The sequence below is a fragment of the Plasmodium relictum genome (genome assembly GCF_900005765.1).
Source record: "Plasmodium relictum strain SGS1 genome assembly, chromosome: 14".
Classification (NCBI taxonomy): Eukaryota; Apicomplexa; class Aconoidasida; order Haemosporida; family Plasmodiidae; genus Plasmodium; species Plasmodium relictum.
The window spans coordinates 2,530,160-2,555,610 of NC_041692.1; the positions used below are offsets into that span (position 1 = coordinate 2,530,160).

Sequence of the window (25,451 nt, forward strand, 5' to 3'; positions counted from 1 at the left end):
CGTTTTTTTTTTTTTTTTTTTTCTTTGTTTTAAAATAAAATTTAAAATGTAAAAATTTAAAAAAAAAAAAAAAAATAAAATAAAATAAAAACATAAATAAACAAATCAAAAACATAATATAAAATAAAAGATAAAGAAATATAAGAATAATAAAATAAAAAAAGAATAATTTTTAATTATGTTGTTATATTTTTTTTTTTTTGAGGAAGTTATAGAATGAAAAATAATACAAATAATAAATTCAGAAAGAGTACAAATGGCAATGAGTTAAGGGAAAAAAAATCAAATGGAATATTGAATACAAAAAATAAGAAAAATAATATAGAACAAAATTTTAGTAAAAAATTTAATAAAATTAACGTAGAATATACAAATGAAAAGATTCAAGAAAAAAAAATATTTAAAAAAAAAAGAAATACTAATGAAATAGGTAAAAAAATTTCAAAAGAAAAAAAGGTAAAAAACTGTAAATCTATAAAAGAAAACGGTAAAAAGAAAAAAATAGAATTAAAAGATAAAAAAAGTAATTTCAAAGAGAAGAGAAAAGAAACAAACAATGAAAAATGTATTAAAAATAATGAAGATAGTTTAAAAAATGCTAATGATAATTGCGATAATAATATAATAGATAAAAATTCTTTGTGGAGTGATTTATACATATCAAGACCATTTTTAAAAGTATTATATGAGTTAAAATTTAACAATCCTACTTTTATACAAAAAGATGTTATACCATTGGCATTAGAAGGGAAAAGTATTTTAGCTAATTCAGAAACGGGATCAGGAAAAACTTTGGCCTTTGTATTACCGATATTAGAAAGATTATTACATAGTCCTAATATAATAATGAGAAAAAATAATCCAAAAAGCTTATCTATAACAAAAAGTTTAATACTTCTACCAACAAGAGAACTTGCTTTACAGTGCTATGATGTTATCAGATCATTAACAAAATACGTTTTAATTACATATTCTCTATTTTGTGGAGGAATCGATATAAAACAGCAAGAATATGAATATAAAAAAAAAAAAGATATATTTATATGTACTCCTGGTAGAATTTTAGATTTATTACTAAATTCTTCAAGTGATTTTATTAATTTTTTAGAAATTGTTGTTTTTGATGAAGCTGATAAATTACTTGAATTAGGATTTAAAGAAGAATGCTTAAAAATATTAGACGTATGTAAATTTAAAAAGCAAATTTTATTTTTTTCGGCGACTTTAACAAATGATATAAAAGAATTAGTAAACTTTTCTCTAAAAAACCCTATTTTTATTCAAAGTGGTCAAAATTTTGAAATGGATAAGAAATTTACTAAAAGTGATAAAATTTTAAAAACTTTTAAAATATCTGAAAATTTAAAACAAGAATTCGTAAATATAGTACAAGAAAAATACAGAAAAGCTGCCTTATTATATTTGTGTAATAACATTTATAAAAATCATGCTATAATTTTTTTTAAAACAAAAAGAGAAACTCATTTAATGTATACAATATTCAAAATGCTTAATTTTAAATGTGCAGAATTACATGGATCACTAACTCAAAAAAAAAGAATAGAATCTATTTTAAAATTTAAGAAAAAAGAAGTTAATTTCTTATTAACTACTGAATTAGCATCAAGAGGATTAGACATTGATCATGTTCTTTATGTTATTAATTATAATATACCTTCTAATGTTATTAAATATGTTCACAGAATAGGTAGAACAGCGAGAATTGGAAAGGAGGGAACTGCTAGTACTTTATACTTACTTAAAGAAAAAATTCATGTTAAGAAAATAATTAAAGGGTTAAAAAAAAATAAAAATTTAAAAATTTTTAAAAGAAATATTGCTAAAGACAATATTCTACATTGGTATAATATATTAAAAAAAAATAAAGAAAAGATAAAAAAAACATTAGAACAGGAAAAAACAGAGAAAGAAATAGAAAAGTCTCAAAAATCAATAGAAAAAATAAAAAACCTTATAACATATAAGGATGAAATATTAAATAGGCCTCCAAGAACATGGTTCTTAACTAAAAAAGAAAAAATAGACTTGAAAAAATCTACAAAAAAAAACAACGAATTATATGATTCTATTAATGGAAAAAAAAAATTATTCTTAAATGAAAATAATAAAGATTCTAAAATTAAAAAGAGGGCATATAATTTAGAAAAAAATAGAAAAATAAAAAATAATGACGAAGAAAAAAAAAAATTAAAAAGCTATCAAACGATTATAAAGGACTTAAAATTAAATATTCTTCATAACAAAAGTAAGTCATCTAAGCATATTTTAAAGGATAATAAAAATGAAGTATTTAAAAAAAATTACTTAAGTATAAGAAAAAACTCTAAGAGGGTTAAAAAAATGGAAAAAAATAATAAAAACTTTAGTAAATATTCTAAAAAAAAAAATTGAACAAAATGCCCTATTTAAAGGGTCAAGAAAGAAGAGAATGCCTTTACTTAAATGAATTACCTTTTTTTTGATCATAATTTGTCTTATATGTTTCCATATATAAAAAAATAAGAAATGCTACAATTTAATTTATCTAATTATATTTATTTTTTATTTATCAATTTTAAGTTATTTGTTATTTTATTTTTTTTTAACATCAATAATAAAATGTTTTTTTGAAAGAAAAAAAAAGATTAAATTTTTTAATAACATTGCTACTTATTATTTTAAGTTATTCTCATATTCTTTAAAAAATGAAATAAAAAAGCTTATATATTTTATAAAAAATATTTTAGCATTAATTTTGTGTTAATGAAAATTTTCATTTATATCATTTTTGAAAATCTTTTTCCTTTTAAATAAAAAGAATTTAAATTATTATATCAATGAAGTGTTCCATTTTTATAGAAAATGGATATAATTATAAATATTTATGCTTTTAAAAATTACCTTTTTTTTTAAAAATTCTTTTTGATATTACAAAATAATTCTCTTTTATGTATAAAAAAAATTTACATATTGAACATGTTTATATTTTCTTTTGATAAACTGTTTTTTAATCAAACATTTAAAAAATGTTATAATTCAAATAGTATTACAAATTCAGAGCTCAAAATCTATATATCTTAATTTAAATTCTTTTTTTTATTTTTTAAAATTTTGAAATATTTTTTTAAGCAATTTTTTTTTTATTTTTATTTATAACATAAACTAATTTATGTCTTTATTTTATATTATTTTTGTAAATTTCATTTTTATTTCTTATAAGCTTTGAAAAAAAAAATTTCTTCAAAATTGCTTGAAGGCTTTTAATTTTAAGATTTTTTATTGTTTTTTTTGTTAAACATTTTATAAACAGTTAAATAAATTACATGTTTTATAAAGTAAATATCGATATGGAATTATTTCAAATTGAAAACGAGAGAAGTTGCGCTTTTTTTTTTTTTTTTTAAATCTAATAAATACTATTAACTTAAAAGTTTGTGTATATAAAATATACAAATACATATAAATTATAAAAGTATTATAAAAATTATAAGAGCAGTTTTATATTAATAAAAATATTTTTTATTACAAAAAAAATAAAAAAATTATAAATGTATTTTGCATATTAAAAAGTTTTGTCAAAGTAAAATTATGACGTACTAAAAACATAAGGATTCATTTAATAAAAAAAGTTAGTATATGAAAAATATTTATATATTATGAAATACAAACTATTTTTTTATTTAATATAAAAAATATTTTTAGTTAAAAGCTTTTTCTATATACTTTTCTTTTTTCTCATATAAAACTGTTTAAAATTTAATGAAATTCTTTCTATTAATATATTATTCTGAAATTCAAGTTTTATAAAATGTAATGATAAACGAAATAATATTAAAAAAAAAAAAATTAAAAAAATAAGAAAATATTTACATATAAAACGATAAAGATATAAAAAGGATAAACAATTTTTTATTATAGTCAAAAGCCACTGCATATATATATATATATATTTGTTTTCATATAATAAATAACTTAGCACATTTTTTTAGAGAAGAAAAGGAGAAAAATGAAGGATGAAAAAGAGAAGTCATTAAATGAATATAAGGGAAAAAGGAAAAGAAATGAGGGTAAAGTAAATAACGAAAATAGTGATATTTTTAATCCACATCTTAGTGCAAGAGAATTGAAAAAAATTCAATATTATGAAAATATGTTTAAGAAGATGGAACAAAAAAAAGAAGAAAATACAAATGATGGTGATTATAGATGTAAAAAAAAACATAATAAAATTAAAAGAGTAAAAAAAGTGTATACATATAAAAAAGATCTAAGTGAACATATAGAAAAGAATAGTAAGAAAAGTGATAATAATTTGAGGAAAATTAATTCTATCAAAGATATTGATTCTTGTAAAAATTTCAATAAAAATGAAAGTAAAAAAAAGAAAAATGTTATTTTAAACTCAAACATAAACCAAAATTTAAACGAAAAATTCTCCAAAAGAAAAGAGTCATTGATTAATGTAAAAAAGGAAAAAGTAATTAAACAGAAACTTAATAATTCTAAAAATATTGAAAATAGTAAAATGGTAACAACCAAAAATGAAAATTGTGTAAACTCAAATCAGTTTAATAGTGATAGTAATTATAGAATGCATAAATTATTTAATACTAAGTATAATTCTAATTTAAATGAAAATGATTATTCTCACAAAGTTGCAAGTAAATTAAAAAATAATAAAATCAAAGAAGTAAAAAAGAACAGAAAAAAAATTTTATTTAAAAATAATAGATTGATAATAAATTTCGAAAAAGGATATTTATCAGATAATATAATAAATTATAATAATATAAATCAAATAAGATGTGAATATGATAAGACTTATTCAGGGAAAGAAGAAGATATTTTAAAAATTAGAAGTGTATCTGTAAGTTCAAATAAAAATGATTATTTTTTGGATAATAGTAGAATCCAATTAAAAAGTAGATATGATTACAGTACATCGGAAAATAAAATTATGTATAAAAATTATAATTCACATTCTTTTGAGAACAAAAAAAGAAAAATTCTGAATTATTTCATAAATAATGCTGCTAAAAAAACAAATATTTTTAATGAATTCTTAAAAAAAAAAATGAAAAAAAAAATTAATGATAATGATTATAATTTTCAAATAAAAAATGATTTAAATTCAATAAGTAGAAATTTAGAATCTTCTCTGGAAAGTAACTATAATTTAAAGTTATGTTTAAATGATAAAGAAGTGACTGATGAAAATGTAAATTCCAAATCATACAGTATTGAATACTTTAACGAAGAAGAGAATGAAAGAAAAAAAGAAATAAATGACGATTTTAACTTTAAATCTCATAATGAAAGTAATAACATAATCGATGGTAAAAAAATAAGTAATGTAAATTATTGCATTAAAAAGTATTTGGATAATATGAGATATACAAACTTAAAAAAATTCAAAAAAATTAACAAAGAAAATTTAAAAATATACGTTAAAAATTGTGTAAATTTTTTAAGTTTTAATAAATTTGATAATGCTATTTTATGTTTACTCAATTTACAAAGTACTTTGCAAAAAAAAGGAAAAAAATAACTATGAAAACAAAAATATTAATAAAAAAAAGTTTAAAATAATCAGAAGAATAATAAATGCTAATTAATAGAAATATATAATTAAAATAAAAGTAATTTTTAAACTATTTCTTGAAAAATTTTTAAAAGTATAAGTCATTAAATTAAAATACTTTTATTTATTAAAAATAAAAAATATGTCGTATTTGTGAAACTTACTTTTTAAACCATCCCTAAAAAAAAGAATTACAAGAACATGAAATTTGAAAATTTTTTACGAGAAAAATAGTATTCTAAATAATATAATTAAAGATATGCAGATTCACGAAGTAAAAAATGAATAATTAATTTTTTTCAGTATTTAGAAAAAACAATATATATTTGTTGAAAAAGAAAAACAGATTAAATAAAGATAATAAAGATTCAAATAAAAATAAAAAATAATATTTGGAAAAAATAAAAAAAAATGGTTGAAAAAATAAGAGGAAACCTCTAACTATATGAAAATGTGTAAATTAAATTTAGTTAGGTAACTTAAATTGTGTTAAAAAAAAGAAAAAAGATATAAAGGTATAATCTATATAAGAATAAATAACTAAAAGTATAAATCACGTAAGAAAGGGAAACATAATAAAACTGTTTATTATTAACATAAAAGTATTATCATTTAATTTTAATATTAGTATTAAAATTTGATTGTGAAAATATAGATAATTTAATTAGTAATAAAAATAATTTCATAACTTATTTTGCATTAGTTGTAATTTTTCATATAAAAATAATTTTATGAAAATCATTAAAAGTAAGAAATTATAGATTAATAAATAATTTTAAAATATGAATAAGTTGTTTTTAAAATTTTTGTATTTTTTTTTTTTTTTTTTTTTGTTAGAAAAATTTAAATAAATTCGATAATTAAAAAAATTTTTTTAGTTTTATTTTTATATTAAAATTTTTTTTTTTTCTTGTTGAATGTTTTTATCAGTAGCTTAGGAAAAGCTTTTGATATCTTTTTTTATAAGTATATTTATTTATTAAAAAAAAGTTATGTAGCGTTACATACAACTGAATAAAATTTACATAAATAAATATTACTATTATTTTTATTTCATTATTTATTTTTATAATTTTTGTTTAGAGATTGTTATTTTAATGCTTTATTTCTAGTTTTTTCTTTTTTCAAAATTCTTTTATTTTTAAGTAATTTTTCTTTTTTTATTAACTGTTTTATTTTAAGAAATTTAAAAATAACTTCATATATTCAAAGCATATTAAAAAAAAGTAAAAAAACCTTTTTTTCTTATTATTATATCTCTTTAAATGAGTTAAATAAAAAAAAAAAAAAAAAGATTAATTCAACATTATCCTTAATATGGAAGAATACAACTAATATACAATATATTTTTTTTTAATAAAATTTTATATATTTAACTTTTTTTTGAATTCCTAAAGGAAAGAAAAATATATACATATAATGTATATTTAATTTTTTAAAGTACTTAAAAGATTCTTTTTTTTTTTAATTTTTTTTAATATTTACCTTAAAAGTTTCATTTGCTCTTATTGAAAGACTTCTTTTCCCCATTTTTAAAATATTATTTACTAAATTATCTTTTGAAAGCAGGATATTATAATAATATTTTGATGTTAAAAAATGATCGTAAATCAGTAAAGATAATTCATTTTTAAAATTATAATAATTATTATTATAAGAAGACAATATATTATTAATTACTTTTTCATTAAAATTTGGGTTTATGTTATTTTTCTTGAAATAAATATCGTCTTCATTAATTATTTTTAAATTGTTTTTTATGCCATCTTTTAAATTATTTGAATATTTAATATCATCATTTGTATTTTTCGGGTTATGAAAAACATTATAAAAGGATTTACTCCCTTCTGGAATTTGCTTTCTCTTATTTAAAAATATTTTTTTAAAGGAATAAAATGTTTTATGATTTGTTTTTATACTTTCACTGTTTTTAATTTTATAATAATAAAAAAAAATAAATATATTAATGAGGTTATTTATTTCTTTTCTATCTGTTTCTCCATACTTTAAATCATTGAAATTATCTGTTTTGCTTCTTTTAATTTTCCTTTCTATTAGATCTTTTTCATCAAATAGATAAATAATCTTATAAAAGTCCAGGTTGTCTGATAAATCATTTTTACTCATTTTGTTGTGACCATCTAAATTCATTATTTCTACATTAAATTTAGATGAATATATTTTTGGCATTTTTGTAATATAAGGAAAATAGTTATTCATTTTTTTACATATTTTTTTGATTATTTCCAAATTTTTCTTTTGATCTAATCCTATTATTAAATAGTTTGGTTTATAAAGTAAAATATCCGACAACATTAAGTTAGGATAAGAAAGTAATGAAAAAGATTTACTATACCCGCATGTTTTTATATGCACATGTGAACTCAATAAATTAATGGATGTAAAAGAATTTATTAAATAATATAAAGATGTGTGAACTTGAATATCTGACTGCTTTAAAATATAGAAAAAATGCTTTTGGTATATGCTTTTTTCATAATACTTTTCATCATTATAATCTATATATTCCTCGGAATTTTTATATAGATTAGTACTTTCACTATATTTAATATCCTTTAAATTATGAGTATTATTTATATTTAAATTATTGATTTCCTTTTCATTATCCAAGAAGGAAAAAGATATATTTGAGTCGTTTGAAGACAACAAATTATTGATATTCGTATCTAAATCATATTTAAATAATTTTAATATTTTTTCTAATTTAATGTTATTAATGTAAATATCTACGTATTTTTTTTTCTTAATATACATATCTATTATTAAAGAAATAATAACTTTTACAGAATTCAAAACATTTTTTTTTAGTGAAAATATGTTGTTTATGTTTGTTAAGCAATGAAGATCAGCTATTAATATTATTTTATTCAGCTTTATAACTTTCTCCTTTCTTTTACCTATAATTTTTTTTTTTCTTTTAGCTTCTAAATTTATTAAAGGGTGTAGACATCCTATATAATTCCCTAAATGAATATTACCACTTGGCTAAATAAATTTAAAAAAAAAAAAAATAATAAATAATTATCATTATTATTATTTGTTAAATATAAATCCGCATTTTTACCTTTATTCCAGTTAGAAATGTGCAATTATTTTTTAGTTGAAAATTAATTTTTTTTTTATATATTTTGGTTACTCTAAAGAGATAAAAAACAATACCTTTAAATTTTCTTACTTTAATATTTTTACAAAAATAAATCTGAATAAATAAGAGAAAAGATAAAATTATGATATGTTCCTTCTTCATTATATTCATCTATTATTTCCCAAAAAATTAACGAAAGTAAAATAAATCCATTTTTTTTTAATAAAAATACAATAAATAACTGAAAATATACATATATATAATGCTTAGAAGGAAAAAAATATTTTGTTTAGATTATTGTTACAAAATTCTTTACAATATCAATTACTGAATTTTTGGTAATTTTTTGAAAAGGAGTAATATGAAAAAATACAAGATAGAAAATATCTACATTTTTTTTCAGTATATTCTATATTAAAGTAATAAATTTAAAACATGATTTTGTAAGAATAAAAAATTTTTATCTTTTGAAAAGTTGTGAAATTTAATATTAAAAAGAATATATATAAGTAGTAATAAAATTAAGATAATTATTTAATAAAAATAATAAAAATTGAATCACTAAAATTTTTCAATTCTTTAATATGTGTTTTTTTTTTTTTTTTTTTAAATCAAGAATTATTAGTGTTTATTTATTTACAAAAAAAAAAAGAGAAAACTGAGTTTAAGTGGGGAATGAGAAAAATAATGTATATATTACAAAAAAATTAAAATGCTTTTTTTTACAAGTATATAATTAAGTTCTTAAATAATATTTAAAAAAAAATAAACATATTTTAGTTAAGTAAAAACGAGAGAAAAAAAAAAAAAATACAAATTTTATATCCTATTAGTTGATCAAATAAAAATATTAACTATATATATAAAATAAAAAACATTTATATATTATAATGGAAAAGGTATGAACATATTAATAGTATAAAAACCATTATTTAAAAATGTAATATAATTGTAATATAAAAATTAAAAATATAATCCAATTATTACAAAATATCTTTTAAATATCAAATATATCTTCCAATGAATATTTTTGATAGTTCATAAATTTATTCATATTACTATTGTTTTTTTTAATTTTATCATTTATTTGTTTGATTATAACTTTTCTCTGATATAATTTATCGTTTAAATTAGTTTGTAGAGAGTCTTCACTTTTATTAAAATTTATATTTTCTTTTATTTCATCAGTTTTTTCTTTTATATGATTTTCTGATTCAAAAATTTTTTTTTCTGCTTTTTTTTCGCTTCCCAAATTATTATCGTAATTTCTAAGATTTTCTATTTTTTTAGTATCAATTGGTATATCTTCATTCTTTGCATTAATGTTATCATTTTTTGATATAGTTATATTGTTATTAACTGTCAAAACTTCTTGACTGCTATTTTTTTTTTTATCTGTAATTTGATCTACTAACTTTTGGTTATATAAGTTAGTTAGACAAATATTAATTATATCAGGATTATAAATCATACTGATGTTTTTTTTTTTTTTTCTTTCATTATCATTTGATTTTTTTATATTTGAATTTTCCTTATGTTTTTCTTTTATATTATTATCATTAATTATGCTTGAATTTGTAGTTAATTTTTCAAATTTATCATTAAATGTTTTTTCATTAATAATACTATTTTTTTCATTTGAATTATTGATTCTATTTTTTATTTTATTATTATCGTCTGGAATAAAATTATATAAATCTTCTATTTTTTGATATTCTTTGTAATTGAATTCATCTTTGCTTTTAGTTTTTATCATTTCTACCTCTTGTAAAAATTCATTTTTTAAAGCATATATATGAGAATCATATATTACATGATCAATGAAAGTTAAAAATGATAAAGAAAGGATATTAATTAATTTATTATCAATATCTATAGGTGCAGATTTTTGTAAATTTTCTGTTATATTTTTGATATAATTATTCAAAATATTTATTTCTTCAGTTGCATCATTTTTTGAATCAAGATAATATTCTGATTCTAAAAAATTAGAGTTTTTTGTGTTTAAAAATTTTTTATAAAAATCTAAAGGAACATCTGACTGACATATGTTTTCATAGAAATCCTCAAATGAATCATATGAGCTATTTTCTTCACTTTCATCTAATGATTTTTCGCTTTTACTTGAATAAAAAATATCTATTTTAATAGAATCGTTTTTATTTTTAATATCTTTTTTATGTTCTTCAGAATTTTCAACAACTTTATCATTTGGATATCCTATTTCCTTCTCTGGGATTTTATTACATATTTTAATGGATTCTGTTGAATTTTTAATGTTTTCTTTTTCATTTTCATTGATTAAAATAATTTTATCATTATCAACTTTTGTTCTCTCTTTATAATTATTTATTATACTTTGATTATTTTTAAAAGGAAGGTCTTTTTCATAATCTAATAATAATGCTTTTTTTAAGAAATCATTTTTAGCATTTTGTTCTTTTATCAGATCATTATTGCTTATAATGTGTTTTTGCTCATCTATCAAAGTTGAATTTTCATCACTATTCATAATTTTGTTTTTCGTCATATCTTCGAAATTATAATTTTTATCATAGAATTTAATATTCTTACTGTTAACATATTTACTACATTTTATATCATAATTATTCATGTTTTTCATTTCATCAAATTTAATTCTATCAAATTCTTTATTATTATTACAATGTATTTTATTGCTCTTTGCCAAGTTTTTTTCATCTAATTGATGCTTTTTAGCTTCATTTATAGAGTTAACATAATCGAAATTTTTTTCTTCATTTTTTTTCCCATTTCTGCATATTATTTCAGGTATATTTATAATATTATTTATAAAATTATCATTCTCAGATGGATTGCTTTTATTTATCAATTTATTTTCATTTTTATTGATAGATATTTCATTCATTCTATAATGAAATATATATATTTTTTTTTTGTTTTGTTTTGTTTTATTTTAAATATATAAAAAGGTTATAATTAATCAATTAAATTAATCAGAAAAATATTAAAATAATAAAAAAAAACTGCAAAATGACAAAAAAAATTTTGGTTATATAATTTTAAATGTACATATAAAATGAGCTTTTAATTTTTTTTTTAATACACACAAAAAAATTTTATTAATTCAAACTTTATGAAATCATATTTTAATTATATGAAAAAATATATTTTAAATTATGATATAAAATCCTTAATAAAAATTTTTAAGTAATAATATATATGTATATTTTTTTTATTTTTATATTTATAAATTATAAATAGTATTTTTACATATATTGTTAAAATTATTATATAATGTATTCTATTAAAAAAAATTTTAAAGAAATGTTTTGAGTTCATAAAAAATGAAGAAATTAAAATTATATTGAATTTTGTTTAATATATGATTTAATTAACTTATCTGATGGAAACATAAAAAAAAATTCAGTTTTTTTTAAGTCAGTTTTTTTTTATGGTGAACAAAATTTTAAAAAAACAACATTATGATAACATGAAGCCATTTCCTCTTTTTTTTAGATAAAATATAAATAAAGATATAATTTTAAATAAGAAAAAGAAAAAAAAAAAAATCATAAATTGTGAAATATGAAAATTATGTATAAAATTTTTAGGTTATAAATTTCGAAATATGTGGAAATATTTTTAAAAAATTAATTTTAAACTGCTTAGAAAAAATGAAGAAAATTTAGAATTTAAAAGATATATTGTAGAAATTATGCAAAAACAAATTTTTAATTAGAAAAAAGAGATCAATCTTAAATTCACTGAAAAATGTAAGATTGATATATGTGGATGATGTATATGAAATTACTAAAAAATTTTAAATGAAAAAAAATTAAAACAAAACGCAATTGTACTACTAAAGAAAAAAAGTAAAAAGGACATAAATATTTACATTATCAAAACTAACAAACATTATGTTAATATATACTTGAAAATAATTCTCTAAATATAACACTTAATTCAAAATATTTCTAAGATGATATTTTTCTAATTAAAAGAAATAAAAAATAGTAACTCGTATTAAAAAAAAAAGTTGTTAATTATATAACGAAGCACGGAAAAGATTAATTTTTAGTATTTAGAATAATAATTAAAAAAAAAAAAAAAATTAACAAAGTTGTTAACATAGATATAATATTTTAAATGTGATATCAATGATTAAAGAAATAAGGAAAATCAAAAAGTTAGGAAACTTTTAAGTGATAATAAAAGTAAAATAAATTATTATAATTAAAAGAAAAAACATTTTATGAAAAAGAGGAAAGTGCTATTTAATTAAATAATGTATGTTTATCATAATAAATTTTATGATATAATTAAATATATAGAATATTTATAATAACTTGAGATAATATTTTTAGAAAAAGGAATTTTAGTTAGTATTTTATTTTTTATTATTACTTTTTTTTTTATTGCACATTCTTTAATTTAGAAAAATATAATTGTTCTTTATAGATGATAAAAAAATGTTCAATCTGTTTGCCCACTAAATATGTAATTATTAAGTTATATATTAATTGATTCTCAATTTGTATTTTCAATTTATTATATACAAATTTATTATTTATGACTACATTAGTGATTTTTCCTTTTTTATATAATACATTATTTTATATTTGCATATTTTTATCGAGACATATTTGTTTTTATTTTATCTTTCATATTTACTTTAATATTTATAAACTTTTTTTTTAAATAAGTTTAAATAAGATTATTACCTTTTTATTCTGTAAAAATTATATTTTTCATTGTTCATTTATTATTTTACTTTTTCTTTTATGCAAAATATTATGCTCTAAAACGCATTTTTGATAATTCCAAATTATCTAGAATAAAAACTTTATTTTTGATTTTATCAACAAGAATTTAATAAAGTGATATTTCTTTTTTTCTTATTTTATTTTAAAAAAGTATATAAAATTGATAATTATCAGTTTTCCTTGTAACTTATCTGGTGATTATTTCTTTTTTTTTTAATTTTTTATATTAATAAAAAAAAGTTCTCATTAAATCTTTCTTTAGAAAAACTATGTATATTTATTTAGTTATTAGACAAATTTTTTTTTTTTTAAATTAACGAATGTTAAAAAATATAACATTAAACTTGTAAGAATTATCTATTTCATTCAAATAAAAATGTATGAGGTAAAGAAATACAAAGCATTAGTAATGTCTCATAAGGTATATGAATAATTAAAAAGATTATATCAAAAAATAAAATAGAAAAAAAAAGATGATTAAAGTCTCACTTAAATAACATTTTCATTTTAAGAAATATAAATTTTTTAAAATTTACTATTTTTATTGTTATGTAATATATAACAACTACAATCTATCATTCTTTTTATATACAAAATACTAAAATTAATTTCATTTTTTTTAATAGTTTGTATATAATTTTTTTATTTAAAATATGAAAATATTAAAAACTATATATATATATACATATAATTCAGTTAAAAAAAAAAAAAAATACAAAAGATATCCTTCACAATTATATCTATGAAAAAAATATTTTAGGGTTAAAATGATGTAAGAAAAAAATATATAACACGCTATTCTCAGTAAAGCTATTTAAAATTCTATTAAAAATGGCATTATTAAGTTTTTAAATAGTCCTGTTCTTTAATATATATAGAATTCAATGTCTTATAAACAAATTAAATATATGTTAAAGTTTATCCTAATATTTCTCTATATATACTCAACACATAATTATATAAAATATTAATATCATAACATCATATTATCATAGTTTTTAAGTATTATACTTGAAGAATTATTAAATAAATATATATAATAGAAATAAGTTTTAATATAAACAAGAAAAAGTTAATCGTTTGACGGAATACAAAAAATTAAAGATACTACAAGATACCTACTAGTTTATAAAAAGTATTCAAATAGGAAAAGAATTTCATTCAGAAGTTATAAATTTTTTTTTTTAATAATATTTTTTGTATAATTAAATAATTTGTTTTATATCTCAAGTATAACTGAATTCAAAAAAAATTATCGCAAAGTGTATTGGAATCGATAACTTTGGCTTTTTTTTTGAGAATAACTTCTGCATATATAAAAAAATTGAAGTTCTATTTAAATCATATTATAATTTATATATAATATTCAAGCACGGAAACAAAAGCATTATAAGCGGGCATGGTCTAGTGGCTATGACGCCTGCCTAACACGCAGGAGATCCCGAGTTCGATCCTCGGTGCCCGTAATTTTATATATATATAAATAATATAAAATTTTCTTATGTCAATTTTAAGGAATATTTAAAAAAAAAGATGTAATTTTTTTAGCTTACATTATAATCATGGAATTTTAATTTTCTCAAAAATATTAATGAAAAGATATATTATAATTTTTTTTTTTTGAATCATAAACTACAAAAATATATATTAAACATTTATAAGCCACTAATATATTGTATTGATAAAAATTTTAAATATTAATAAAAAATTATTCCTATATTTAATTTTAAATACCTAATATATAAAATGTATTTTAAATATATATATATAAAGAAGAAATATATTCAAAAAGTAGAAAAAGTTTATCTTAGTGCTGCATTTTTTTCATTTTTTTTGAATATACAATTATACCTATTAAAAAATTAATAATTTTAAGTTTCATAAGAGTTTTGAGAAAAATTTATAAAAAAAGAGAATAATTAAATTTTTTTGTCGTTACTAATATATTATACTTGAATTTTCATATTATAAGAGATGACAAAAAGTAAAAAATTTAATAGAATGGAATAAAAAAGAAATATATTTTTTTATTGTAATTATTTACACATAATTTTATATTTTACTTTTTAATAATTTGTTTTTTTTAGATTTATTTCTTGGTATAGTATTTTTTAAAAAAAATTCAGAAAAAATATTTAATATTGTTAAAATTAAAAAATATGAGTATAATTAGAAAAATACTGAGTAATGAATCACTCATAAATTATTAGGGAAATGAATCTGCCATAAAAAGATTGCACATTTAAAAATATTTTAATACCTTTATGGCCTAAAGTAATTTTCATAATACATTTTTATATTTCTAAATTATAAAGCGTAAAATAAAACAGAATGGTATTATTGCTAAAATATTTTAAAAATCATAATGCACTTTTATAGAAAAGGTCTCGCCGGGACTCGAACCCGGGTTGGAGGATTCAAAGTCCTCAGTGCTAACCACTACACTACGAAACCATACGTAGTGCCTTATCTTAAAACATTTTTATTTTTAAATATTTAAATTTATAAAAATATTTAACTTGAAATAATTTTATTTTTAATGTAAACTTCTTTTATTAGTATTAATATTTGCAAAAATTTTAAAACTTTTACTAAAAAAATAAAAATTTATTATTAATCATTTTATTTCTAAATTAATACATATTAGATATTAAATTTCTGAAAGAAAATTAATTTTAAGAAAAATTACATAAAATTAAGATTATAAATTCTTAATAATTAATTTGTGGTATCCTTTTAATATGTTTTTTATATGTAATGCTTTTTTTTCATTGTAATCAAAGAAAGAGATACATATAAAAGATATTTCAAATTCAACATTTTTTTTTATTCCCTGTAATGATATTAATAATACTTATAGGATGTTCTTATAAAAAAAAATCAGTGTTCTTTAATTTCCTTATTTCATTAAAGATTTTTTTCATTTTTCATTATATGTACTAAGATAAAAGATTATTTTTTACAAAATGCTTTTTATATGATGTAGAAATCTCATTTTTTTTATTTTTTTATTTTTTATGTCAATTAAAGAAAGTAATAAAATGAAATTCACTAGTTTATATTTTTTTTATTTTAGCAAATTCCTTATGATTTTCAAAGAGCAAAATTAGACAACATTCTATTATAATATAAAAAAATTACATTTTAAATAAATTTAAAAAATGCCTAAATATATTATTGTTTTTGTATTTTTTTCTAAATATGCTCAAATAATTTACATAACCACATTATAGATTTACAATTTAATAAAATATACATTAAATAATGAAGAATTTCGCAATAATGCCTGATACTATAAATGAGTATTATCTCAAAATTCATATATTATTTTATGAAAAAATAGTTTTATTTTTATTATATATACTTTTTTAATTCTATTTTTCCTCTTTATCTTTTATGATATTCTATACTATTATTTATTGTTTTTATTCATGTAAAAACTTTAAAATAAATTAAAAAATGAGTTGAATAAAAAATTTTATATAAAAATATATATTAATATTTAAATAGTCATCTTAAATATTAAAAATTTTTATATTTTTTTGAAAATCTAAAAAAAAAAATTTGGAAGAACAAAAAAAAAAAGAAAATTTTTCATATGTATATTGTAGTTTTGCAAAAAAAATTTATCGTTTATAGTTAAGTATTTCTAAAATAAATAAAATAGGCATAATTACATTAATATTATGCTTATAATAAAAATAAACATTAATTAATATAAGTTTGTGTAATATATTTAAAACATATTGGAAATATTTTAATACTGTTCGAATATATTAAATAGCTTAATTATGTTAATTGTAACCTTAATTCAAGGAATATACACATTATTTTTACTAAGAGTCTTTCGAAAATAGGAAAATCTATACTTATGTGAAAAAATCCTAAGAGACCTTTTAATTCTATATTTTTTACTAATTAGCATATAACCAATATTCATGTATATGTGTCTTATATTGAATAAATTGAACATATCATGTGGCAATTCTAAGTTTGATCCAAATTCTATTAAACTAAGTATAAATTCTCTATGTGATAACTGGGGATTGTAAACTGAAGTCCCCAAATTAATTTGTCTTCTCGAACTTTTCTTTTTTCTATTTGGAATAAAATATGTATTATATGCATATCGAAAAGCATCCCGTAAAGCATTATTGTCAGAAATAAAATGAGAGTAATTTCCAATAATTTCTTCATTATTTAATGAACTTGTGACACGGCGATTGTAGTGATCAATTATAAAACTATTAAACAGGTTATCAAAGCATTTTATGTTTCTACATGTAAATGATTTTGTGAACAAATCATGTAATTGTTCAATTTCTTCTTCATCAAGTAGATCTTTAAATTCTTCCAAATATGAAAAGAAATTCACTATTTTATTTTTTACAATATTATCTTTATTTAATTTCATTAATATTCTCCTTATATAGAAATAATAACCTTCATTTATAATATTTAAAACATAATTCAACTCGTTTTTATTTAATCTTTTTATGGGTGGATAAATTAAATATTGATTAAATAGGCGAATTTCAATTACTTTATATAAATCAATTATAGTGGCTTGGGGACCTCTATATTCTTTTTCATTATTTGATTTTATTTTTTGTACTTCCTTGTTTAGGTCTATTAACATTTTATGTATAAATGGATTCAAACTTTGCATCATATTATTATCAACTTTTTTACTCATTTCTTCTATTCCCTTTTTTATAATTGAATCAGTACTAATTACAGAAAAATTGTTCATTGAAATTAAGGTTTGAACTAGCTTCATTACCCTATCAAAATTCCTAAAAATACCATTATCAGGAACATATATATTATATGGTCTATTAAAAAAACCATAATTTTTATTAACAATTTTTCTATTTTTTCTTCTTAGCATTATAGTATTAAATGACAAACTTTTATTTTTTGGTGCTTGAAGAAAAATAATACTTTTATTTTCCACATTCTTTAATTTGTGCTCATTTTGAATATTTTTATTATGTTTTATTTCTAAATGTGAAAAGGGGCCTTTTTTAGTAAATGGCAGATCTTTTGGAGATTTTTTATTTTCTTCTTTTAATGTGTCTGTAGAATTACCCGTGTTATTCATATCATTCAATGCTTCCATCACAGCATTTAGGTTTCTCATATGATAAGTTTCCTCATCTTCTTTTGTATCTGATTCCGATTCTATCTTCTCTGATAGATCCTTTGTTGAATCATCTGACATTACAAAATTAGTGGGATTCTCTTCCGAATTTTCTCCTGCAGATGTAGATGCATCTGAATCTATATCATTAGAAATTTTTACTTTATTTGAATCTGAAAATAGGTTACTTAAAATATATTCTTCATCGTCTTTAATTTCTTGCCCTTGGCTTGACTGAGGTTTTAAATCTTCTTCTTTTATCAAACCCACTTTGCTAATGGTTTCAATCTTTGGCTTTCCAGGATTTAAAACAATCCAATAATATAAGTTAGTGGGATAATTAACAAAAGAACATTTCACTTTATTATAATATTCACCAATTATTGATTTTCCAACTATTGTAAATTGATCTAAAATGTTTTCCATATAAATATGTGGCGTTGTAGCATTATTTGTAAAACTCAAAAGCATATTATCTCCGTTTCTTGTCAATGAAAAATTTTGGAATGGAATAGATGGTATATTTGTTTCATCTAAAAACTTTTCTAAATATAAATAATTTTGAATTGATTCATTTAACTCTCCTATATCATCAAATGAAATATTTTGAGAATAGTTTCTAGAACCACTAAGATACATATTTCTCTGTGGAGGAATACCACTATTATTAGTATTATCCCTTCCTTCATAAATTAAATCTATATTTTCTATATCTAGATTTTCGTAAAATAAATGAAGAATTAAATAATCTTTGTAGAAATTAGGAAGATTACTTTTAGTGATGTCTTCGTAATGACTTAATTTTGCTTCATCATTTAATAGAACTTTATAATTCTTAATATTATCTCCAGAACTACATTGAATATAAAAATTATAAGGATCTATATGATGTTTCTTAAAATCATGTTTTGCTATTAACTCTTCCATAAATTTTTTGAAGTTTTCAAATTCTTGAATTGAATTCAAAATAAAATTTAAGTAATTTCTACTACACAAAAAAATAGAAGAAGCGTTTATTGAATAATTTAAATCTCCTGTTATTACATAAAATTTTATAAAATTATAAAGGTTTCTCAAAAATAAATGATTAGTAAGATTCATGTCTGTTAAAAGTTTTATAAATCCAATTAACTGAGTTAAATACTCCTCTAATCTTTGATTTAGCCTTAATTCATTTAAGATGTAATCTTTTTTATCGTCATAATTTTTTTCTAAGTCCTTTTTATTTATTTTTAAATTATGTAAATCTATTTTTAACTTTCTTTTAATTATGAAATTTAAATTTTCAAATATTCTCAATAGTAAGTGTTCGTTATTTTTTGACGTATTAGGAGCTAATTTATAATTATTTATGATTTCCCTTATACTTTCCTTGTTTTTAGTATATCTTAGAAGAGGATTTCTAAATTTATGAAAAACATTTGAAAAAATTAAAATATCTTCAAATTTAATATATGCACTCGGATAATATTCATTAACCATTTCAGAAACTTCCATAATTTCAAAAAATCTTGTAGGTCTTAATATATTTATAAATCTTTTTCCTTTTATTCGTTTTCCTACTGCTAACAATATTCGTCTTCTCATGCCTACAAAAAGTCTTTGCACCTTCAACAGTTTGAGATATAGATACCTAAGAGGTGCTTTATATAATTTTCTTCTTTTATCTAAAAATTTTTCTATAGTTAAGTATCTCTTCCATGAATATCTGTCGGTTTTTTTTTCTATTCTTAAAAGGGAAATTATTATTAAGAGATGATTTATAACGTAATCAAGATTTTCATCTCTATACATGTCATCAAGAGAAACATTTTCTTTTTTCAGAAATAGATGAGTTGAACAGAGTATTTGTATCAAATCTGTATATGTAATAGATGAAAATTGTGTATTATTATTTTGTATAATGCCAATATTTCTTATAGGATTTCTAATAATGTTTCTATTTCTTAATAGGTTTATAACACCTTCTATACCATATATATTATTTTGCATAAATGTTTCATATTCAAAATAAAGTAAAAATAAACACTGTGATGGTAAATGAGGAAAATTTTCATAGTGTGGTATTTCCCCATAATTAGATGTTATATATCGAAGAATATCATCTCTTTCTTTTTCTCTAGATTGTATTTCTAACTGTAGGGATTTTGTGTTTCTCACAATATCATCATCTAGTGACAATTTTAATTCAGTTAAATTTTTAATTTTCTTTCTTTTTTCATCATTTTCTTCAGATTTGTCATGATTTATTTTGTTTATTAAGTTTATAGTATATGATTCATAATTTTGTAAATATTTAGAGGGTTGATAATATGATTCTATCAGCTTCTGTTGATATAATTTATAAGTTTCACTTAAGGGAATTTTATATTTTTCAATATTTTTATAAATAGAATATAAAACTGACATTACTAAAATAATTATGGCTTCCTCTGCATCATAAAAATTTATTTTGTTTAAAGCATTTTCTAAAAAGGTTCTGAACATGAATGAAAAGGATTCTTTATTAAATTGAAACCTATATTTTCTAATTCTTTTTATAAAATAGTTTTGACTTTTATCTTTTTCTTGAATTGTTCTTTCCATGAGTTTTCTATGAACTTCATAAAATTCAGTAGGAACCATACTTAAAAGAGCCCTTTTCCATGATAAAGCTTGATGAAAAGTTTGCTTAACTGCTCCTATCATTGAAGCAAACTAAGAAAAAAAAAAAAAATTAAAATAAATAAAACAAAAATAAATAATATATATATATATATATATATATATATATATATATATATATTGATTTAGTGTAATTTTACTATATAAGAATTGAACTGATCAACTCCTGATGACCATAACACTCCATGAATTGCTTCAACAACCAAATTGTCATCATCTTCGTTAACATGCAAGTAACATGGGCTTATTTTTCCCTCAAATGTGTTATTTGATGAATCTACTATTAAATTACCACTGTTATTATTAGAAGGGTCGAAAATTATTTGAGGAACTTGATACTTGAAAGGATTATCAAAATCAAACTGATTCATTAATCTTAAAAAGTTATCTTTTATATGATCCTCTCTAAATTCAAATTTAAATTTCTCTCCATCTTTGTTATGCAAATATAAAGATCCTTCTTTAACAGAATAATCTTGAAAAATTAATGAATTTCTTTTATCACTATTTATTTCATCAATCACTTTATTGGATTCTGAAATAATTAAGTTTTCTATTTCTATTTCATAAGTTATATTTTTAGTATCTTCATTATTTTCTTTTTTTATTATATCAATAACTTTTTTCATATATTTGTATAAATATATTTCTTTTATATCGATAATAACCTTAAAAAAAAGAACAATATCATTTATAATTTTTTTATCTATTAGTACATCGTCATAATTTAAAAATAAAGGAATTAAGATATTTATAATAATTTTAATGGGAAACAACATTTTTTTAACTTCATATGTGGAATAATCGCACATTTTATTCAAGTTTTGAACTATTTCGAAAGGGCATTTTTTAAGAATAGAGTATTTTTCTCCATAATTAGAGAGACTTGATATAATTCCTACTGAACCCCTAACAAGTAATCTTATTGCAATGTTTAATTGTTTCTTTAATTGTTTGTCAAAGTATAAACTAGAATATGGCCTATTTAACGTTGGCTTAAAATGCAATAGTTTTATCTTAATAATAGCCAAGGCTAATTCAATACTACCTTTATTAATTCTAAGGACATTTCTTTTAATAAATGGCTTCCTTATTATATCAGAAGCAAGCTTTTGTAAAAATAATTCATTTTGTTGCTCTCCATATATCTGCCTAAATTCTGCTTCTAAATCGTCGTAAAAATATTCTTTAGGATTCATCCTGCTAATATGATCTATATTAACTAAAATCATGGTATAAAATTTTGTTAGCAAACTTGCAACAGCTAATCTCAAGTAAGGTTCCTCATAATATAAGGATTTTCTAGTAATTTTAAGAAGTAACAGAGTTGTTTTAAATGTATTATTTTTATAATCAAAATCTGTAGATATATCACTATCTTTACTCTGTAAATAAAATATATATATGTATCAAAAAAAATAAATAATTTAAATAAAGCATATAAAATTTTTATATGATACTGAAGTTGTATTTTGAGATTTTTATATATTTATTTCTTTTATTTAAGTAACAATCTTACATCTATGATTTTTAAATCTTCTAAAGCTTCCATAACATATTTATATAGTGATTGACTAAAATCAAAAAACCCTGTACCAAGATTTTTTTCAAATAAATTATTTAAAGTAGCGTATATATTTTTTCCAGATAAGTGCTCATTTATATTTATATAAGATAATTTCCAAATTTTTGCAATCATAATTAAGGCATCTCCATATAATAATCTCGTAGAATATTTATGAAGTTCACTATTATTACCTAGATTCACTAAAACAGAAAAAAAAGGAGGAAAAAAAAAAATATATAGTTTTTATATATTAATATATAGGATGACCTTTTTTTTTTTAATGTTTAAGTAGTTTTTTACATTTATAAATAACACTCGTAAGTTTTCTATAAGATATTCGATGTAATTGCCTCAATTTTCTATAAATAGCAAATATAATTTTACTCAATTGTGTTACACAAAACGCTGATATTACAAAAGCAAAAGCTCCTCGAAATGGTATCATTAACGGATAAAAAAAGAGCAAAAACGATTTAAAAACATATCCCACTATTACTCCAAAAGTATTATTCATGAGAAGTCTATCAAAAGATGCTATATGATTAAGTACAGCAGCATTGGCAAAACATACATCTAATAACTCATGACTTATAACCCCAATCATTCCTCTAATACTTTGAACAAAAGATACTACGAAAAATGTTTTAGTTAATAACATCCCATCACCTTTTAATGCATCAACAAGACTCCAATAAGAATCAGCTAAAAAAAAAAAAAAAAAAAATTAGACAGAAATATACATATATATTTATATTTACTTATAAAAAAAAATGAAATTTCACATATTCTATTAATTTATCATCTAACTTTTTGCCTTTTTATATATTAAAATTGCTTGATCCATTTCATTTTTAATATCATCACTTATATTGAAAGTAGGCCAATCAAATTTTGAAGTTAAATGCTTTTTAAATACTTCATATTTCCTCTCTATATTAAAGTAAAACAAGATATTCATATTTTATTTATATAGAGTTTCATTAATTTTTTAACTTTTCTATTTTATTACTTGACTTGGAAGATTTATCCAATAACTTAATAATGCTTTTTACATTTTTTTTATTCAACACAGTTAAATAAAAAAAGTAATTAGTTCTAGTAAGAGATTCATATATAGCTACATTACGATGAAAATTTCCAACTGAAGAAATTAATAACATTTAAAAATATAATTTATACTCATTATAACTTTTTTCTTTAAAAGGATATGCTTTAATATAAAAACATAAAGAAAAAAAAATGTTATAATGTTTTAATTTTTTACATGTCTTAAATCCTCTATATAAAAATGTATTAATTAGCCTAGCAACATAGTACTGATTAAATATAGAACTATTCTTTAAAGATAACAAAGAATATTCTTTATAACTAGATTCCTTACTTAAGTTTAAATTATAATTACTTTTTATTTGTTTATTTAAATTTTTTCCTAAAAAAAATGGAAATTTTATTCAAGAAAAAAAAACTATTTTCTGCTTTAGATAATTTCTTTTAAACTATTTTAATGATAGGATTAAATCAGAAGAAAAAAAAAAAATAAAATAAAATCTAATAAAACAAAACAAAATAACCAAAGAAAAAAGGAAATATCACATGCAATAATTAGAATATTTATTCTTTATAGAAAATAATAAAGACATAAAATAAAAGCAATATGATTTATGAAATATTATTAATTAATTTATAAGTTATACAAAATACAAAAATTTCTACTAAAATTTTATTAAATATAAAAGATATAAAATTATTTATTAAATGAATTTTTATATATATATTGTAGGTAAAAAGTATTTAGTACATTTACAATGTGAAAAATACAATTAATAATTGCTTATATGAAAAAATACAAATAATTTTATTTAAACTTTTTTTTACCTAAATTTTTGTATCGAGGAATAACTATGAGGTTTTTATTTTCTAAATTTTTACATATTAATATGTTTAAGAATAAATAGATACAAGAAAAATAAAACAAGTATTTATCCATTGCAACAAAGATTACTTATAATGCCCTAATTTTTATGTGCAGATTTTTTCAAGTACTATTTGAATTGTTGCATAAGATAAAATGATACAAAATAAAAATATGTATAAAAAAAAAAAATAAAGTGATGAAACAAAATATTAAAGGAATAAAGAAAAAATTATATAAAATAAAAATAACTTTAAAAATTTAGCAGAAATTGGTAAAAACAATTATAAAAAGGGAAGTGTTTTTCTAAGAATTTCTACATTATTTTATAAATTCTTTATTAGTAAAAACCATTAAAATAAAATATAAAAAAAAGTTTAAATCATATGATACATTAAAACACAAAAACTAAAGCTAACTATAATTATAAGAGAATAGAACAGGAAAAAAAAAAAATTAACGTGCTTCATGTCATTAAAATATATATATTTTCCTCTTACATTTATATGATATAATAACAATCAATATATTTGTTGTACGAAGATATAGATTATATCATCAGTAAGAAATTTTTTTTTAAATAATGTTTGGAGGACGAAAACATTATTTAGAAATATATATATATGGAACAAGCATATCAAATACTCAAGATATATATAAGATAAAATGATTTCAGTTGAAAACAGAAATATACTCATAACAGTTTCCTAATTAAAAAGGAATTAAATATTAT

At 18.8% G+C, this 25,451-nt stretch overlaps 5 protein-coding genes and 2 non-coding genes across 7 annotated transcripts; 3 read left to right on the forward strand and 4 right to left on the reverse strand.

Annotated features, from left to right (window-relative positions):
- Nucleotides 1–216: 216 nt before the first annotated feature.
- PRELSG_1466900 (DEAD/DEAH box ATP-dependent RNA helicase, putative) lies at nucleotides 217–2,412 on the forward strand (the record flags this gene model as incomplete). The annotated part of the gene is made up of 1 exon (XM_028679774.1): nucleotides 217–2,412. The coding sequence occupies one exon, from the start codon at nucleotides 217–219 to the stop codon at nucleotides 2,410–2,412; it is 2,196 nt and encodes a 731-aa protein (XP_028535454.1).
- A 1,594-nt stretch (nucleotides 2,413–4,006) lies between these two features.
- PRELSG_1467000 (conserved Plasmodium protein, unknown function) lies at nucleotides 4,007–5,548 on the forward strand (the record flags this gene model as incomplete). Its single annotated transcript, XM_028679775.1, has 1 exon — nucleotides 4,007–5,548. The coding sequence occupies one exon, from the start codon at nucleotides 4,007–4,009 to the stop codon at nucleotides 5,546–5,548; it is 1,542 nt and encodes a 513-aa protein (XP_028535455.1).
- A 1,397-nt stretch (nucleotides 5,549–6,945) lies between these two features.
- On the reverse strand, nucleotides 6,946–8,849 carry PRELSG_1467100 (tryptophan--tRNA ligase, putative; the record flags this gene model as incomplete). The annotated part of the gene is made up of 3 exons (XM_028679776.1): nucleotides 6,946–6,972; nucleotides 7,067–8,587; nucleotides 8,667–8,849. The coding sequence occupies 3 exons, from the start codon at nucleotides 8,847–8,849 to the stop codon at nucleotides 6,946–6,948; spliced, it is 1,731 nt and encodes a 576-aa protein (XP_028535456.1).
- An 835-nt stretch (nucleotides 8,850–9,684) lies between these two features.
- PRELSG_1467200 (conserved Plasmodium protein, unknown function) lies at nucleotides 9,685–11,574 on the reverse strand (the record flags this gene model as incomplete). Its single annotated transcript, XM_028679777.1, has 1 exon — nucleotides 9,685–11,574. One exon carries the CDS (start codon nucleotides 11,572–11,574, stop codon nucleotides 9,685–9,687), a length of 1,890 nt encoding a protein of 629 aa, XP_028535457.1.
- A 3,251-nt stretch (nucleotides 11,575–14,825) lies between these two features.
- On the forward strand, nucleotides 14,826–14,898 carry PRELSG_1467300. Its single transcript has one exon. It is a non-coding gene; the product is annotated as a tRNA-Val (tRNA).
- A 916-nt stretch (nucleotides 14,899–15,814) lies between these two features.
- On the reverse strand, nucleotides 15,815–15,886 carry PRELSG_1467400. The gene has a single exon. It is a non-coding gene; the product is annotated as a tRNA-Glu (tRNA).
- A 1,357-nt stretch (nucleotides 15,887–17,243) lies between these two features.
- Nucleotides 17,244–24,793, reverse strand: RON3 (rhoptry neck protein 3, putative; the record flags this gene model as incomplete). Its single annotated transcript, XM_028679780.1, has 8 exons — nucleotides 17,244–21,272; nucleotides 21,380–22,624; nucleotides 22,759–23,006; nucleotides 23,107–23,508; nucleotides 23,614–23,736; nucleotides 23,816–23,947; nucleotides 24,071–24,235; nucleotides 24,682–24,793. 8 exons carry the CDS (start codon nucleotides 24,791–24,793, stop codon nucleotides 17,244–17,246), a joined length of 6,456 nt encoding a protein of 2,151 aa, XP_028535458.1.
- Between the last annotated feature and the right edge of the window lie 658 nt (nucleotides 24,794–25,451).